General features: G+C 33.7%; 1 protein-coding gene across 17 annotated transcripts in view; it reads left to right on the top strand.

Moving 5' to 3' along the window:
* Positions 1-17,539, top strand: part of LOC106878895 (receptor-type tyrosine-protein phosphatase kappa) — a 594,862-nt gene that overhangs the window by 493,158 nt on the left and 84,165 nt on the right. For all 17 annotated transcript variants that reach the window (XM_089356042.1, XM_089356041.1, XM_089356040.1 and 14 more), the window contains one exon: positions 10,761-10,896. In XM_089356042.1, the coding sequence (XP_089212168.1) occupies positions 10,761-10,896 (136 nt within the window). The remainder of the gene's footprint in view (positions 1-10,760; positions 10,897-17,539) is intronic.

Raw genomic sequence — 17,539 nt, 5'->3', positions numbered from 1 at the left:
TATATCGATTGGGACAGTCATATCAATGAGGAGGCATGATTTTCGTCTGAAGTCTTTCAGTATGATGTCTGGCCTATTTGCGTCTATCTTTCTGTCAGTTTGAATGGTGAAGTTCCAGAGGAGTGCAATGTGATCATTTTCAAGTACCGGGGGTGGTTTGTGTTCCCACCAGTTTTTATCATGGGGTAAGTCCAGGTTTTTGCATATTACCCAGTGAATATATTGTGCAGCTCTATCATGCCTGTTGAGATACTCTGTAGGCGCAAGCAGACTGCATATGGAGACAACATGATCGATGGTCTCATTTTGTTGTTGGCATATACGACATAATGGGAAGCTGCCGTTCTTTAATATGTTGGCCTGGTAGTTCTTTGTACGTAGGCATTGATCTTGGGCTGCTATGATAAACCCCTTCTGTTTCTGATTTCAAGCCAGAGGCCATTAGCCATTGATGGGTAAGGGCTTTGTCAATATCTGCATTATTCGCTCTCTTTGGGTATTTGCCATTGAGAGGTTTTCCATGCCATTTTTCAGTCATAATATCTAAGGCGGCAATTTTAGCACGGGTTTTCAAGCGCTTAGTTTTTTCTGCAGGTGTTTCTAGTTCGTCTAATTCTTGAATTTGTTGCAATTGGAATTCACTTAGATATTCCTTTGCCTGTTTTGTTACTGAGTAAGATGCTTTCTTGCTTTCATGTTTTGAGACAAGTTTTAGCATCCAGTCTTCAGAGTTTTTCAGATAGGTGTCTAGGCCAATTGTGGCTACCTTCATTGTTAATGCCAGCTGTAGAAGTCCTCGGCCTCCCTCTTTTCTTGGCAGATAAAGACGTTCTATATCTGCCTTAGGGTGGTGCATTCTATGCATTGTCAACAGTTTTCGTATTTTTCTGTCAACATTACATATTTCAGTAATTGACCAGTTAACGATATTGAAACTGAGTCACGACTGGTATGGCTAGAGCATTGATCGCTTCGATCCTGTTTCTCGCGTTCAGCTCTGTCTTCATTATTGCTCTCACCCTGCGATAACATTCTCTTCTGATCCTTTCCCTCATCACTGAATGCTTGATATTGTCCCCTTCAATTACCCCTAGGTATTTGTAGCTCTCCGCTGGTTCTAACTCTTTTATGACATTTTGCTGGTCAAGGTTCACATTAGATGTTTTTGTCATTTTTCCTTTATTATTATTATTATTATTATTATTATTATTATTATTATTATTATTATTAGTAGTAGTAGTAGTAGTAGTAGTAGTAGTAGTAGTACTAGTAGTAGTAGTAGTAGAGCACTTGTAGACGCAGTTCCTTTCCCAAATAAATAGCAAGTATTACTTGTTTATTCTCGACTTTAATCACGATCTCTAGGTTATTTCATTTTTATTTTTACTAAATGCATTTTGTGTGAAAATGGAACCCAGTGAATTTTAAAACTTCAATGAGAGAAAGTATGAAAATACGAGTTTTTCAGAGATTTGTCATAGTTTGTAACACCATTTCATTATCATCGTATACTGCTTTACTTTTAAGATATGAAATTAGAAATAGCAGCAGGGTTAGCCAGTAGCTAAGTCTTGGCTCAGCCAGGCTTTAGCCAAATTCCTAACGTCAGCAGCCAAGCAGGGACTCTGTGATTGCTTTCAAAGTAAGACAATTTATAAATGGAAATTTTATAGAGATTTAATTAATTTTCAAATAGACAATTACATTTCTGTTAACTTTTATAGAATTAATATATATTATCGATTGATACGAAGAATTTATAGAATCAGTACAAAGTAAATATTACATTTGAGCAATGCTGTTGGAAAGCAAGAAAATAATTTTTATACTCTCAAGCTTAGTTATACAACTCGGGTGCAAAGAGATTACGACTGTACAGTGAGCTTTGCTGGTTTTGTTTTTTCTTATATCGAACATAGAATTATGTTCAGCGAAGCTCACTTTCATGTTAGAATGATTGAATATATGTATTGATAGTATGAAGGTATATATATATATATATATATATATATATATATATATATATATATATACACACACATGTATATATATGTATGTGTGTGAGTGGCAGAGAGAGAGAGAGAGAGAGAGAGAGAGAGAGAGAGAGAGAGAGAGAGAGAGAGAGAGAGAGAGAGAGAAAGAGAGAGCATGCAGTAATGCATAAATCAATGCATACCTGCATTAATGCATAAATCTCCTATGCATATATGCATTAATGCATATATGCATATTTGCTAAATCCTGCTCAGATTAAAAATCATGTTACCTAGCTACAAGGAAATGTGTTTGGTTAGTTTGAATTATGCAAATACATGCTCACACACATTTATACATACATACGAACATACACATATACATAGAAATGATATATATATATATATATATATATATATATATATATATATATATATATATATATGTATATACACACCCGTATTATGCATGTTGTTATATGTAAGTATTATCTTTCTCGTCTCTGTTCAGTCAAAACAAGATTAATCAATTGAATGGAGAAGTCATCGTCCTAAACTTACGAAACTGTAAATATCAAATATATTGGAGACACTTCATTGTTCTTTGTTGTCTTTGTGATTATTATTCCAGTTTGGATTTGTGACTTTTGACGGATATTTAACGTGTTTTCTGTCGATCTTAAAACTTTAGCAATCCGAATGTATTGCCATTATCCATTATTGTTCTACAATATAATTGCTAGTTTATGACCCTTTTATACACACTAACTATCTTATTGACAACACGGTATATTTACATTCATTTAAAATTTGCACATGAAAACACCGCAGAACATCTCCTCCACCATCTCTGGTTGCAATTCTACTCGGCTATTTATGTTTCTGTGGGAAAATCAGAAGTAACAATGACAAGAAGTATGAAAATACGAGTTTTTCAGATATTATCCTCTGTCATCATCGAAAGATTTACTTCAATCTTTACAGTATTTGGTTTTTCGTTTCCAGTTTATTGTTTCTTAACAAAGAATGGTCAAATTTTCATCTCCTATATTTCATAATTGATTAAATAGGAATTTGAATTTCAAATATTTCTTAATGTTTATAAGAATATTAACATTTACTTGTTTATGTTTTCTCGTGAGTTGACGGAATTGTTTGCTCCACCAGTTGTAGTCAATCTGAAAACTCCCTGACGGCGATGATGATGGTCTCCAAGTCCTAAAGTACTTCTTCGCTCGAACCCAGCACCTCTACTCTCCAACACCTCATTTGTCGTTCCTTTCCACACAACTGTTTCTTCTTTCCAGTGGTTTCTCTCAGTATTGTTGATCTTGTTTCGACCCAAGTTTACACCTTCTCATCAGACCCATTTACAATTATATGTTCGCGACGTCAGTGATATTATCGATGGCGTCTTCGTTACCCGCGAACAGCTGAAACTTCATCAAGTTTATTAACTCACTTCGCCCTTCATGATATATAACCTCTACCATCTCCATCATTTTCCTTTTTAACTCTCTGGATATTTCCCAATCTCTCTATTTTTGTCTTTTACAAAACCACTGATTTCAATTTTTATTCTATGTTACTCCATCCAACTACATTCACATTAAATCTGATTACTTCTCCATGTAATTCCTCCGCCTCATAGCTTCTGTAGCCGAGATTCTGGACCTTGATGCTCACGTGCACCACATGATTTACAATTTGCCTGAAAGGAATTAGTCATCACAACTAGTCATTGATACTATCTTGTATTGCGTCCGCAATGTTAACCTAGCCTCCGTCCTCATGTTCAGGAACCAACCGCCTTCCCTTTCACACTATATCTGTTAATCTCATCACTTTAAATTTCCTTTAAACCACACTATGGAACTTCGTTTCCTTCAATCTAATCCCATTATTCTCCACAAATTCCCTAAATACCCACCTCTTCTTTCAAATGCAACTACAAGCCCTTTGGGTTTGTAGATTTTTTGTTCTTCACATGGATCCTTTGTCTGTTGTCTCATGTACACTTAAACATCTCCATCTAACACGAAACAACCTCGTTCTATCATTTTGCCGACCGTTTCATCTGAACTTCCAACAACATTTACACTATAAAATATCAATTTAGCTATTGATTATATAGTGATGACGCTGTCACCACCTGGTTACCTGCATTAAAAAACATCAATTGAATGTTTGTCTCAAACACACTGGATTACTCAGACGTTTAGCGCATTACTGTCATTCTTTTGACCACTTCCACTTACAGCTCGCAGCTTGCGGCAGTGTTCTGTGCCAGAGATCTTTTGTCTCTCGTTTGCATCATAAGCAACAATTCATTTTACTGCTTAACATAACTCATTCAGTCGGGATTTATAAACATGCCGATTTCTTCTAACAATGGTACCTACCTCTTTAACACTTCGATAGCGATAAACTATCATGCTTCAGCCAACAGCTCAGACTTGTTATATCTCTTTTTTCCCCTTCTTTATTTCAACCAAAAACTGTTGCAATATCAATCATTACGACAATTGTCAAGCTTTTATGTTTGTGTTTATGTTGCTGTATCATAGCTTCTTTTGTTATTCTGTAGTAAGGGTGTATAGAAATACATAAGTTTTATTTTCAGACACACAAGCATACAGAGATATACATATATATGTGTGTTGTTTGGTTTAACGTAGCCGAGATATTAGAATGCAAAAGAAGGACATAAGTTCAAACATGTTCAGTGCCATACACATATTTGATGCTGTTTGTTTCTTTTATAATATTCTTGATATGAACTCCAGGCGATTGACTTGCATCTGATTAATTCTTCATTCTCTGATTATTCATTACCTTATAATTAATGACCCAACAACACCTACAAGTTCCGAGGTGAAGAAATATTGCTGTATTAGGAAGAAGCTTGCAAATACTGACATAACATTGCAGCATGTTAAATACCTCGTATTTAGAATACAACTTCAAATAAAACATGGCAGTATGAAACAGCCCGAGAATATTATTCTGCCTTTGTATATCATAGATCGATATCAAAGATTTTTCTTGATTGTAGACCTTACCGCTATGATCACTATCCATTTGAATATAGAATTGTCACCTTGTGCTAAACGTGTCCATCTGGGGAAAAAGAGCAAATTTCTTAGACTTGAGACCAAGTATTAAAAACTTATCAATTATTGATTGAGGTCTTAACTTTCTAAACTATTGTTATTAATTATCAGTAATTACATGGTTAATGGAGATTGTGACTCAAATTAAAAACCTGGTCTCTATTTGAAGTGTTTAATGGCGGCAATAAATATGCAGAGTATCACTAGTGTACGATGAGAAAAGGAAATATGGCAAATGATAGGTAAAGAATGAAGATTAATGTCTGAAATACTGAAAGTAAAATATCAGAATATTGAAGTTTGTGAATAATAATGTCATTCATTAATGATAATGTTAACCAGAATTTGAAAAGGAACGCTGAGTGGTTTAGCTGACAAAGCACTTAGTAAAGCAGAGTAAATCGATAGTGATCGAAAGTACGACCCACTTCTTGACTCGTAATTAAAGATTTACAGACGTTTTCATTGTTAAAGAAAATAATGAGTTTCTTTTGATATATAAGGATTTCAGTCAGCAGTCATATTTTGTATGAAAACGCAAAACACGATTTTCATCGTCTGCAAACAGAAGATACATTTATTTACTACACGAATGGTTTAATTAACCTACCAATGAGGGATTCAAATACATTATCAATTCATAGAAACGGTTGAATATTGATGCCATATGTGTCTGGCGAACTTCACACAAGAAATTCCTTCTATATTATTTAATATCAGATATATCGATTTATTTCATTATTTTATATTATAACATGTTTGTATTGTACTTTTGAACGTTCTAAAATCAGGCAACTTTATACATTTTAGTTTCGATTCCTCGATTCCTTTTGATCGTGGGGCATAATCCATCATTTAGAAATTGTAATAGTTTTGAGGAAGTGTTAACACACATTCTGTAGTATTTTAAAACATTATTCATAAGTATATTGAGGTCATAGGTTTATATCTTACGAAGTAAATTCAAACACGTCTTGCGACTAAATCAACATTTTACCGGAATGACGATTGATTAGCCATTGATATTGCATAGTGATGCTCGAATCCTTCATTAGTGTTGAGTTAAAGATACTCTTTAAGATTCAGAGATATCTATTGTCCTCAACTAGAAATTTTACTTTATCACAGTTTCTTTTTCTTTTTTTTTCTTTTTTTGCTTATGACGACGTTTGAATGTGGAACCCGCATCAACTAGTTTTCATTTACTTATGGTACTCATTTATAGTAGTAAATGCACGGCACCTTTTCGGGATAAAACACATCAAAATACAAGCCATCGTTTCTTCAGTATGGAAGCTGGTATATTAATATCTCTCGACTATCGATTAATATAGAGAACATTCAGATATAAGTTAGTCTAACTTATCGTCATATTTTTGTCAGCCAAACTCTTTTGTATTTTGTGATGTCTTGGATGTACTTTAAAGCATCTTTTTTTATAGGAAATAGCTTATCATTTCTTTACAGGGTATTAATATTTGAAATATGTGTACAATAAATTCCGTAAAAAAACTAGCATATTTCAAGATGATACATTTGAAAACTTTATAAATTTCATTTATGTTATCCCACCTCGAAGTGTGAAGGATATAAAAAAAGCCATGGAAATTTATGAGTGGAATATAAACTGAGATCGTTACAATGTAATGCTTAACCATTTATTTCATGAGCAAAAAAGAAGAAACGGGAGAAATTCTAGATGTTCTTTAAATAAACGCTGTTCAGAATATAAAGAAAATCGTGACACTTTTCTTCAGTTATGTCAACAGCAACGCTTCCATAATACCTGTGGCAAGTTTGATCGTAAACAAACTTCAGTTCATGCTTCATAATTCCAAGAAATAGATTAAAGTAGATAATGTGTCAGAATTTAGATTAAATTGTGGTAAACGTGTATACTGTAAATCACCCCACTCTTGTTGGCAGACAATTTGTTTATATCTGCTTGTTTCTGTCTATATAACAAAAATTATAGGACATAGGGATAGATACGTCAAAATAGATTAAATATTTTACAAGTGCTGATAGCTTATATATCTGGGTAGAAACTATTTAGGTAGAATCGTTTAAGACATGTTGTTATAATTCCGTGAAATTATTACATTCAGATTTCTCAGTTGCACAAAGAACTTAGGTTTCAAGTATTAAAACGACTGAGAAAAAAATAGATACTCCCTTCATATTACAGGGGACACGAATACACGTTTAGGAACACTTTGAGCTGAATCATTTGGGCTATTAAGCTCTTTCCTTCTACTTCCCTACGTGTCGATGGTAAAAGGAGCAAATATCGTGAGTTACTATTTTCCTTCGTTATTTCAGTTGATTCTCACGAAAAGTAAACGCTATTTAGATTCTGCAGGAACTGTGACTTGAGCAAACTTACTACTGTGTTAGTCTTTAACCATTTATACAGTGAAAGAGAAAGAAAGATAGACAGACACAGCGTGAAAGAAGGAGAGAGACAGCGAGAAAGAGAAAGAGAGTTGGGCAGACGGACAGAGGGAAGGAGAGAGAGAGAGAGAGAGAGAGAGAGAGAGAGAGAGAGAGAGAGAGAGAGAGAGAGAGCGTGTGTGTGTGTGTAGCACCGACGGTGTTATATCTTCGTGAATATCTTTACAATTGTTCAATGTTTTATTTCTATCCTGTCAGAATATAACATGACATGTTTTGATATGTGACGTTCTTGAACCTGATCTATGATTCTATCAGAAGTCTGCAAGGTCTCTTATGTAACTTGTATTGTATATAAGGTAACGTGTGGAGTGCCTTTGTTTGCTGATGTAGGTGGCCCCTTAAGTCTTCTGTAGTTAGATTAATTGCTGTATTACTCTTTGAGGAGCTATAAATAATCTTACTATAATTTTATTGTTATTTGTCGTTGTTTTCAAGCATTTACCTTGTCTCATTCTGGAAAATATTGTCTGCATGGACGATAGGCATCAGTACTATTTTCTGGCAAGTTATTGTCACTACTGTTTCAGACGGTCTGTTAGGTTCTCGAGACTCTGCATATATTTGGTTCACTCTGATGGAGTTAGGTAGCATTAATAACCCCATATAAGAAACCTGTAAGGCTTTGCTTAATAACAGCATGTAACCACAAGGGAGTTAACCATTGCTGTCATAGAATATCTTTGATATGTTCTCCCAAAATGACAATGAGTTCTTACGATTTAACATAACACATTATAAGCTCTGGCGTCTGTCTATCTATCTATCTATCTATCTATATATCTGTCTGTCTGTCTGTCTGTCTGTCTGTCTGCCTACCTGCCTGCCTGTCTATCTGTCTGTCTGTCTGTCTGTCTGCCTGCCTGTCTGTCTGTCTGTTTGTCTCAATCTATCTGCCTATCTGTTTGCTTCTATATCTATTGGTCTAAATGCTTTCCTATCGGCGTCACCGCGTCTGTAATTCCAGTGAAAGAGGGAAGCCTAAGCCACCAACTACACCTGTTGTCTCTTATACTTTTCTGATATTGTTTATGTTTTCTTCGTTATTTTATAACAGTTTCTCGCGTTTATAAAAATCATGTTTGCAACATTACCTTAACAATTCTCCCACATTGTTTCAAATACGCCAATGCATTCCCAAGCTGTTACAGGCTCCAGACTGTTGATGACAAAACCTAAGGTTTATTTTGCTGAAATCAATTGTCTGATTTCCAAATCTGTTTTGACTGTTAATCTTATCTATAGTTCCTCTTCGATGTTGATTTCAGCTTTCATATACAATAACATTGTTTTCGAGCGATTTAAATGGTTTCTGTGCTGTTCCTGAAAACAAATTCAGCAATCATCCGTTTCTCTGTGACTTCATTGGACAAAATCCTTTTTATTTGTTTGTTACTTGCTGCTCTTTATATTCAGCAGATTCCACCGAAGTCAGTTGCATTTTTCATTCTTCAGGGATCAAGAAAATAAAATACAAGTGTTGGATTTTATGGTATCCACCCAACTCTTCCTTAAATTTCTAGGCTTATTTTTATGTAAGAAATTATTTAATGAAGGTCGTTTGCAAGAGCTTTACGGGATTGTTTCCGCCCTTCATGTTCTCAGTTCAAATACTGACAAGGTCACTGTTGTCGTTAATATTTTCAGGGAAGTAAAAATAAAATCAGTCAAATACTGGAGAGAATTGCTGGCCATGTGCCGAAATTAGCTCTCATCTTTTATATGAACCCTTATACAAATAATAAAATGTCCTAAAGTCCCTCTCATCTGATACTTCTGTGACAAGAAGAAGAAATTATTATTATTATAATCACTTAGCTTCTCCTGATTTACCTATGTCAGGTCTCAATTCCATCCCGCAGCTCAGAGACGCAACACTTTCCTCAGCCCATGAGCTGTTCCAAGTACTGCTGCAACTAAACACTTCCAAAGAGTTTGGTATTTTCTTATTTTTAATGCCAGAATATTGCTCCTTTTGAGATGGCTCCTTTTTGCTGAACTGTAAGTGTTCTGTTAGTCCAGCAAAGAAATGCACTTGCCACAACAGCGAAATGATGTGTCTGTTGTTGCTGCTTCCAGTTCGGGTTGAATTTGTCCCTCCAAACCACAGAGAGCTTTTCATATATGTGGGGTTGTTCAGTTCCCAGCTAACCCTGTAAAGGCATACTTTTATGGCTGTTCTGTCTTATCACTAAGTCCGTACATTGCTGCTGCCATTACTTGGAAACCTAATCCAATTTACTCGGAAAATTTTCTTGATGTAACGATAATCGATTTGCTAACTTTTGTCATAATCAACAAGGGTTGCACAGCAGGCCTTCTTGTGAATTGAGAAGGCAGTCAGTAACATTGATAATTTTCTTCTTAAACAGCTACATGACATGCGTTGCAGAAAATAGCAAAACTTAGAAGTCTATATTCATAATTACTTCTGTGAAAACATTACTAAGAGTGCAATTATGTAATATTTCTACTTCAACCAAACACGAATGAGATGGCTGAAATATTTCTTACACGTTGCACGTCCAATTGAATAACTAAGTCAAGGCAAAAATCATTGATTCTCATTTTATTATGGACCAGTAATATGTAAAATTATATAATTATTTTCTTTAAACACCGTGCGATCATAAATATACACTTTTATCTGCATATCTAAATATAGGGATCACTGTTTAGTAGCTTAGAAAAACGTTTCGGCACTGAGGATTTTTTTCCAATAAATTATACAAACAAACTATTTTCTTTTTGAGAATATCTATAAAAACTCCAGAAATGTTTCTATATTACAGAATTTGATGAATTTGCATTAATTTAGACAAGTCATATTAGTTCAGGTGATAAGCGTAGATATACATTCAGAAATATTTTTCTACAAATGTGCCTATCTACCCGCTGATCTTCCTATCGAGACAAAACGCATAAGTTTATCTAAACCTACCTACCTACCTACCTACCTACCTACCTACCTACTTACCTACACAAAAGGAATAAATTCCTTTCTACATCAGTGACCTGACAGTAACATCAAATCTTTTACAAGGTAACGCTCGAAATGACCATAAGGAAAATGGTAAATATCTTGTTATTAAATAGTGTCTCCTCATATTAAAATATAATTGTTTTGCGATATTGGTAATGTGTAACCGTTGAATTTAACAATTGAAATATTTTCAGTTTTGTTTGTAATCTAATCCCGATACAATTTCCTTTCTTTCAGTGCCGGGGTTGGACGCACCGGAACATATATAGCGATCGATGCTCAATTAGAGCAAGCCCGCGAGGAAGGAATTGTTGATGTGCATAATTTTGTACAGCATATGAGACGACAGAGGGTCAACATGGTGCAGACTTTGGTAAGTAAAAGGAAATATTTGCATCTTCAGATCTCTTTCACCTATTTCAGCACTAGTTTGTTTACCGTTATTCTTTTGGCTGGTTGTATACACGTGACAACACTAAATATGCAATTTTAGATAACTTTTTAACTGTTTGAAGCCTAAACTGTAATGCGGAGCAAGTTTAGAATCAATTTTATGACCATTTTCAGAAATTTTCCTTTTCAGAAATTCCATAGTCTGGAACTAATCCTCCATCTTCTTAAAACATTGATTCTCAGGAAACCTTCGTTTTCTACCCTATGAAAAGCGCTGACTGAGTCCTATCCTAAATTTCAGCAAACATTCCCGCACAACTCTAATCAGGGAAAATGCAGTTCTATATTCCATTAAATGTTATATATTCCATTAAAAAATATCTAATTGTAGTTTACCTGAAGAATTATGTTATTTCAAATTAAATGTTTTGTCACGAGTTCATAAATTTTCAATTATTTTTGAATTTTAATGTATCTCTGCCTCTGATTAATTAGGAGTAAAAGAAATACAGAAACAAACAGACACGACAAAGATATAATTTTAGTCAAGTGAAATTAGTGGTATTTTAGCTTCGATACACTTTATCAACTCCACATCTCTATAAATGATCTTCGTAAAGTAATTTGAAGGGATAATAACTTCAAACTCACGTATTTGTTTAGAATTATCAGTTGTGTTGTGTTGTATGTTGAAAAACTAGTACATCGAAATTTGATACCATTTACTAAGTGTTAAACAGATTCAGGTAAAGTCGATACACTTTTTCATCGTATTTGTGTATCATTTTATACGAATACAAGGAAACCTCAATCTATTCAAAAAGACACTCCTTAAACTACTCATTTTTTTTGTTGCTCTGTTAGAGTACTTTAAATATATTTTATGAAGAATTTATTTTTTTACATTCTTTCGTAAGATCATAGCACATCTGATTTACATCGATGATTTACAGGTTATAATAAAAAAAAATCTTTCTAAGTTCTAACCAAGTTTACTTGATTCCTTTATTGAATAAAGCTGTTCATCATTCCAGTATAAAATGGCACAGCGGCAACAGCTTTTTGCACACTAAACTTTCGAGAGTTAGAAATAGCTTAAGATATATTTTATTATGTATTAGTGAGGTTACACTACCTTTGGAGAAAGTATATATATACACGATTGAATGCACTTACCTGAACGTAAACAGAAGATATCCAAATCTGTGAGCCACTCAGTTCTGCTTGCTACAGTTTTTCTTCATTGCAGCAAAAGTAAAATGCCTATTTTTCTATTGCTCAATGTAAATAAATTACTCATCAGATTACCGGGACCATAAACCGCGATTCTTTAGCTTTTGAGTAAAGCACATACGTCAGTCTAATATATTTAAGAATATTGATAAGGGTACGCATTTCTTTCTAAAAACGCGAAAAGAAAAAATGGTTAGTGAACGTAGAAACAACTATGTTTAGGATACAAATGTTTTTTCAAAAGTAAAAGCATCCAGCAAACTCATGAGTCTACTGCTAGTGCAATCATATTAGCTCTCCTCTCAAAATCCCAACGTGCATCTGCACGTTGTAATATATATAGTTTGTAAAGGAAGCCTGTACTTATTCTATCAGTCTGTTTTGATGAACAGCTAATTTACAGAAACGTAAACACACCAACACCGGTTGTGAAGCGGTGGTAGGGGGAAAACACAGACACAAGGACATGCATACACACACACACACACATATATATATATATATGTATATGATGGACTTCTTTCCGTTTTCGCCTAACAAATCCACTCACAAGCCTTTGATCGGCCCGAGGCTATAGCAAAAGGCATTTGCCTAAAGTTCCACGCAGTAGGACTGAACCCGGGACCATGTGGTTGGGAAGAAAACTTCTTACCACAAAGCCACACCTTCACACGTGGAAGAAATGTACCAAATTTTCTCTTCTAAATTTACTCTTATAAACACTAGACTGGAATAGGCTATAAGATGTTCACACTGGACAAAATATGCGCTTAAACAATTTAAAGAAACATAACTACCATCTATAATGATTAAACTAGTTAAAATAATGATAGTGACAATAAATGATATTTATGCAGAAAATATTAATTAATATAATTATAATAATAATAACAATTATATTAACTGAGGGTATAAACGCAAAATAAGCGAAATACTTCTGGATAAATAATTTACTTCATACAGTAAAATGTAAGCAAAACAATTAATTGTAATATAAATAAACATTTTAAAACCACGATTCATCTGTAATACCAGTAGAGGTAATTGGCAGATCAAAATTCAATTTGATTTAAAACGCTAACACCTTCAACTGAATACCATCGCAAGAAGCTTGTTTGAATGAGTTCACTTTGAAAACGTCGTTAGTGATGGAAACTTGATGACTAACATGCATAATTGCATACAGAGCAATGTGCAGTTGCTGCAGTAGAAACATGTGTTGGTCATTGTTATATATGCTGTAGAAAACTTTTAATAAAAAAGTTTTGGATGTGAATAAATCTCCAGCCTCCTCTTGGTTTTCAATTATATATATATATATATATATATATATATATATATATATATATATATATATATATAATTTCATAATGTAAGTTATCCATATGATATTATTAAAATATGACGAAGGAAAGTTTAATAAATGTTTTGTTATGAAACTAAATGCATTCTGATGAAGTTGAACTGTAATTAAAATTTCTATTCTTTTATTTAAAGCATTGTCATAATGAATTGAAAAGAATAATAAAAGATAGAATAATTTTTAAACAAGACAATGAGTTATCTAGAGAGGATTCCAGTGAGAGGGAGAAAGAAAGAGGAAAGGAAAGAGAGAGAGAGGTAGGAATATGGGAAAATAGAAAAAATAATGATTTAATCTGTGTTTTTAAAGACGTCGAGCAAATGTCTGTTGTTTAAAAGACGTTTGCAAGTAGGGAAAGATGGAAGAGAATAGACAATAAAAAGAAGCCCATGTTTGACTGAATCATATGACGAATAATAGAGGAAGACATTTGACCGATACTAGAGGAACTGTAATTGAAAAAGAAAATAATCAGAGAGTGAAAATGATTAAAAATAAAATTGTAAATTATGGAATCAAACTGAAGGAAGTGAGGTGAAAAACTTTTGTGGTGACCCAAGTTTAAAAGAGTTTTCTGTACGTTAAAGCGATTCGATAAATTATTGTAACTAGTTATTGAAAAAAAGACATACACATATATTAAGACAAAAGGATCGAACTTTTCTTTCTCTTTTCACTGTATTAGGGCGATTATTTAAACAACACTATGAGTGTTAGCTTTAAATAACTCGCACACATACCTACATCTACCCCCTCACACACATACACATACATACATACACACACAGAGGAGAAGAGAGAGTGTATTGTTTTTGAAGCGAGGCACTTGTGTACTGAAATGAATGTATTTCTATGCAGCATTAACTAAATCTATGTTGCAATGGTGGTACATAGTTATCGATTTGTTGTGTGTGCAAACAAGGGTGTGTGGTGGGTGAGGTAATTTTGATATTTTTGCAAAAAAATACATACGTATAGTTGTTTAATTCCATCGTCATCCATATATCTATACGTACACATATAAAGGTGCGCGCGCACACGCACACACACACACACACAAATGCCTGACATGTGTATGCACGTTTTTATGTATGTTTCAGTCGCGATGTGTGATTGTATGTATTAGTGCAGAATCAGATGCTCATACCTACCTACCTACCTACCTACCTACCTACAAATCTATCTACCTACCTACCTACCTACCTACCTATCTACCTACATGTATACATACATAGATATGCACATAGACATACGTCTCTGTGTGTATGTATGTGTATATATATATATATATATATATACATACACAGGGACATATATGTATATTAGGTGTGTATATGTGCAAACACACACACACATATATATATACATATATATACATATATATACTTACATATATATACATACACATATATACATACATTTATGTATACATACATATATACACATGCATAAATACACACACACACACACACACACACACACACACACACACACACACACACATATATATATATATATATATACACGCGCGCGCGCACGTACATGCTGTTCTTCACGCCAGGAATCAAATCTATCCACTCGCACACATTTATTACGTATGACAAAGGTGTGTGTGGTGGGGACTTTGATGTATTTCAGAAAAGTTATTCCTGACATTTCCTTTGACATAAATCCGACAATTTTTTTCGTTTGCTTTTTCAGTTAATAGCTTCGAGTCGAGTGGCAGTGATGCTGCCTCCCTCCATTAAACACCAACAATCGCAAAGAAAGTAAAAAGGAATATCTAACTAAAATTAAGTTTCACAAAATTTAAAAAGCAAAACAATATATATTAAAATTTTATTTTCATTGTAAGATGTCTTAAAAAGGATTAAACATATTTTGACATGTAGGCATTGCAGAAGAAACTAGAGAATAATAAACAAAACAAAAAATGACATTGGAAATAATGAAGAAAGGACGATGGCGAAGGAGAGAGAAAGGAAGAAGGAATGAATCAATAAATGAATGGGGAAGGAAAGAAAGACGTAAAGTGAAGAAAATCTGACTGGCGTCTCTAGATTTGGGGTAGGCGGGAGCATATTACCCAGCTAACCAGTCAACTGTAGATAATAACCCATTCAGGTTGAAACTATTAAGTATTATAATGAACTTATTGCAAAGAGTTTGACTTGTTCAATATTGAGAGTTCGATGAGTGGTCGTGCGGCAGAAGCAGTAGAACAAAACATTAAATGCCTTACTTTACCATTTCTAATTTCACCAAGGTCACTTTGTCATCTCTAAGTTCGATTAAAATGTAGCATTAACTTACTAACAACGATTCAATCGATTATATCAACTGACATAATCAAAAATGGTATACAAAAGTTGGCAAAAACGTTATGGTTGTGTCATAGCAGACAATAGTTTGCAAAAAATGTATAGTTTTCTTTCTAACTTTGAGAATTAAAGGAAACAAAAATATGTCAATGTGGACATCATACCATTACAGTGATCTGCAAACTAGAATATTTTCTATATTAGGGTCTACAATAGACCGGCCGCAGCCCACAGCATCAGTTATCTTTTTTAAAGTTTTCAAATTTTATTTATGGGTTATTGAGGAATTGATAGATTCTAGACAGCCTTTTGCGTCACTACTTTAAATTCTTGTTTGCATAAACGTTTGCTAGTAAAACGAACGGGATATTTTTATGCCAAATATGTTACAACATACAACCTCTCCTCTTCTCTCTCTCACTCTCTCTGTATATCTGTATATATATATATATATATATATATATATATATATATATAGTATTAGGGAATAATACCAATTCCCTAATACTATATATTTATATATATTTTATACTGTGAAGCTTAATTTAATTTTAATTTTTAATAAATTTATTTTAATTGAGTTTTTACCTATAATTTTGGATTTTATCCCTAATATTATATATATATATATATATATACATATGTACGATGTTTTTGAAAAGCGGTACCAAATTTCACAATTCTGCAAATAATAATATAGGTTTCAAATTTTACAACGGCAGCCCTTTTGGGGGAGAGGATGAGTCATTTACATTGACCCCGGTGTTCAACTGGTACTTATTTTATCGACCTCGAATGTATGAAAGGTAAAGTCGACTTAGGCGGTATTCGAACTCAGAACGTAGCGCCGGGCGAAATATCGCTAAGCACTTCGTGCGGTGCGCCAATGATTCTGTCAGCTCACCGCCTTCTGCAAGTAATAATATTATTTTATAAGCTTAAAGCTTATAAACGATCATCGTGCATTGACAAAAGAAAATAATCTAATATTGGGACATACGAGCGCTCGACAGAAAAAATCTGGGTTTTCCGTACGCGTAGGGTTCGAACCGACACCGCTATATTTTTGCGAATAGTGTGCTGCCATTTACACAAACGTACTCACCGGCTCTGAGAAATGCTATAAATATACAATATACAATAAGATACGATGTGATATAGGATATATAAATGTATTTAAGATATTGTATACTATACAATATAAATGTACAATAAGATATCTTAAAATATATGCTGCATACACACAAACACTATATATATATATATATATATATATATATATTAGAGAATGATTAAATGAAGTATAAAAAACGTGATTCCCCTCTGCTTTATGTTGTTTCCAGCCCATTGCTGAGCTTAATTTTTTAGGATCGTAGGAAATGTTTTGTGGCAAACTTAACTGCCAATATAAGGTGAAAGGACTCAGCTCTGGGAGTAGTTATAGTTGGTTATTAAAACTATTATAGTTATTATAGTTAATTATTTTCAATTTATGTATTACTAGATTTTAGAAGGTATTTATCAAAATATTGATATCTTTCTAAATGTGGTGGTTTGGAAGAAATGTTTACGGTATTTTTTCCAGCTCTCTTTTCGTTCTGCGTTCAAATTCTATCGAAGCGAACTTCGTCTCTCATCTGTTGGGATCGAAAAAATAAAGCAGTAGCCAAGTATTGAAGACGTTGGTATCGACTCACCCTCTTCTT

This window comes from Octopus bimaculoides, chromosome 8, assembly GCF_046866305.1.
Source record: "Octopus bimaculoides isolate indiv1 chromosome 8, ASM4686630v1, whole genome shotgun sequence".
Classification (NCBI taxonomy): Eukaryota; Metazoa; Mollusca; class Cephalopoda; order Octopoda; family Octopodidae; genus Octopus; species Octopus bimaculoides.
Note: the sequence above shows the minus strand (reverse complement) of the source record. Positions and strands in the feature narration are given on the sequence as shown.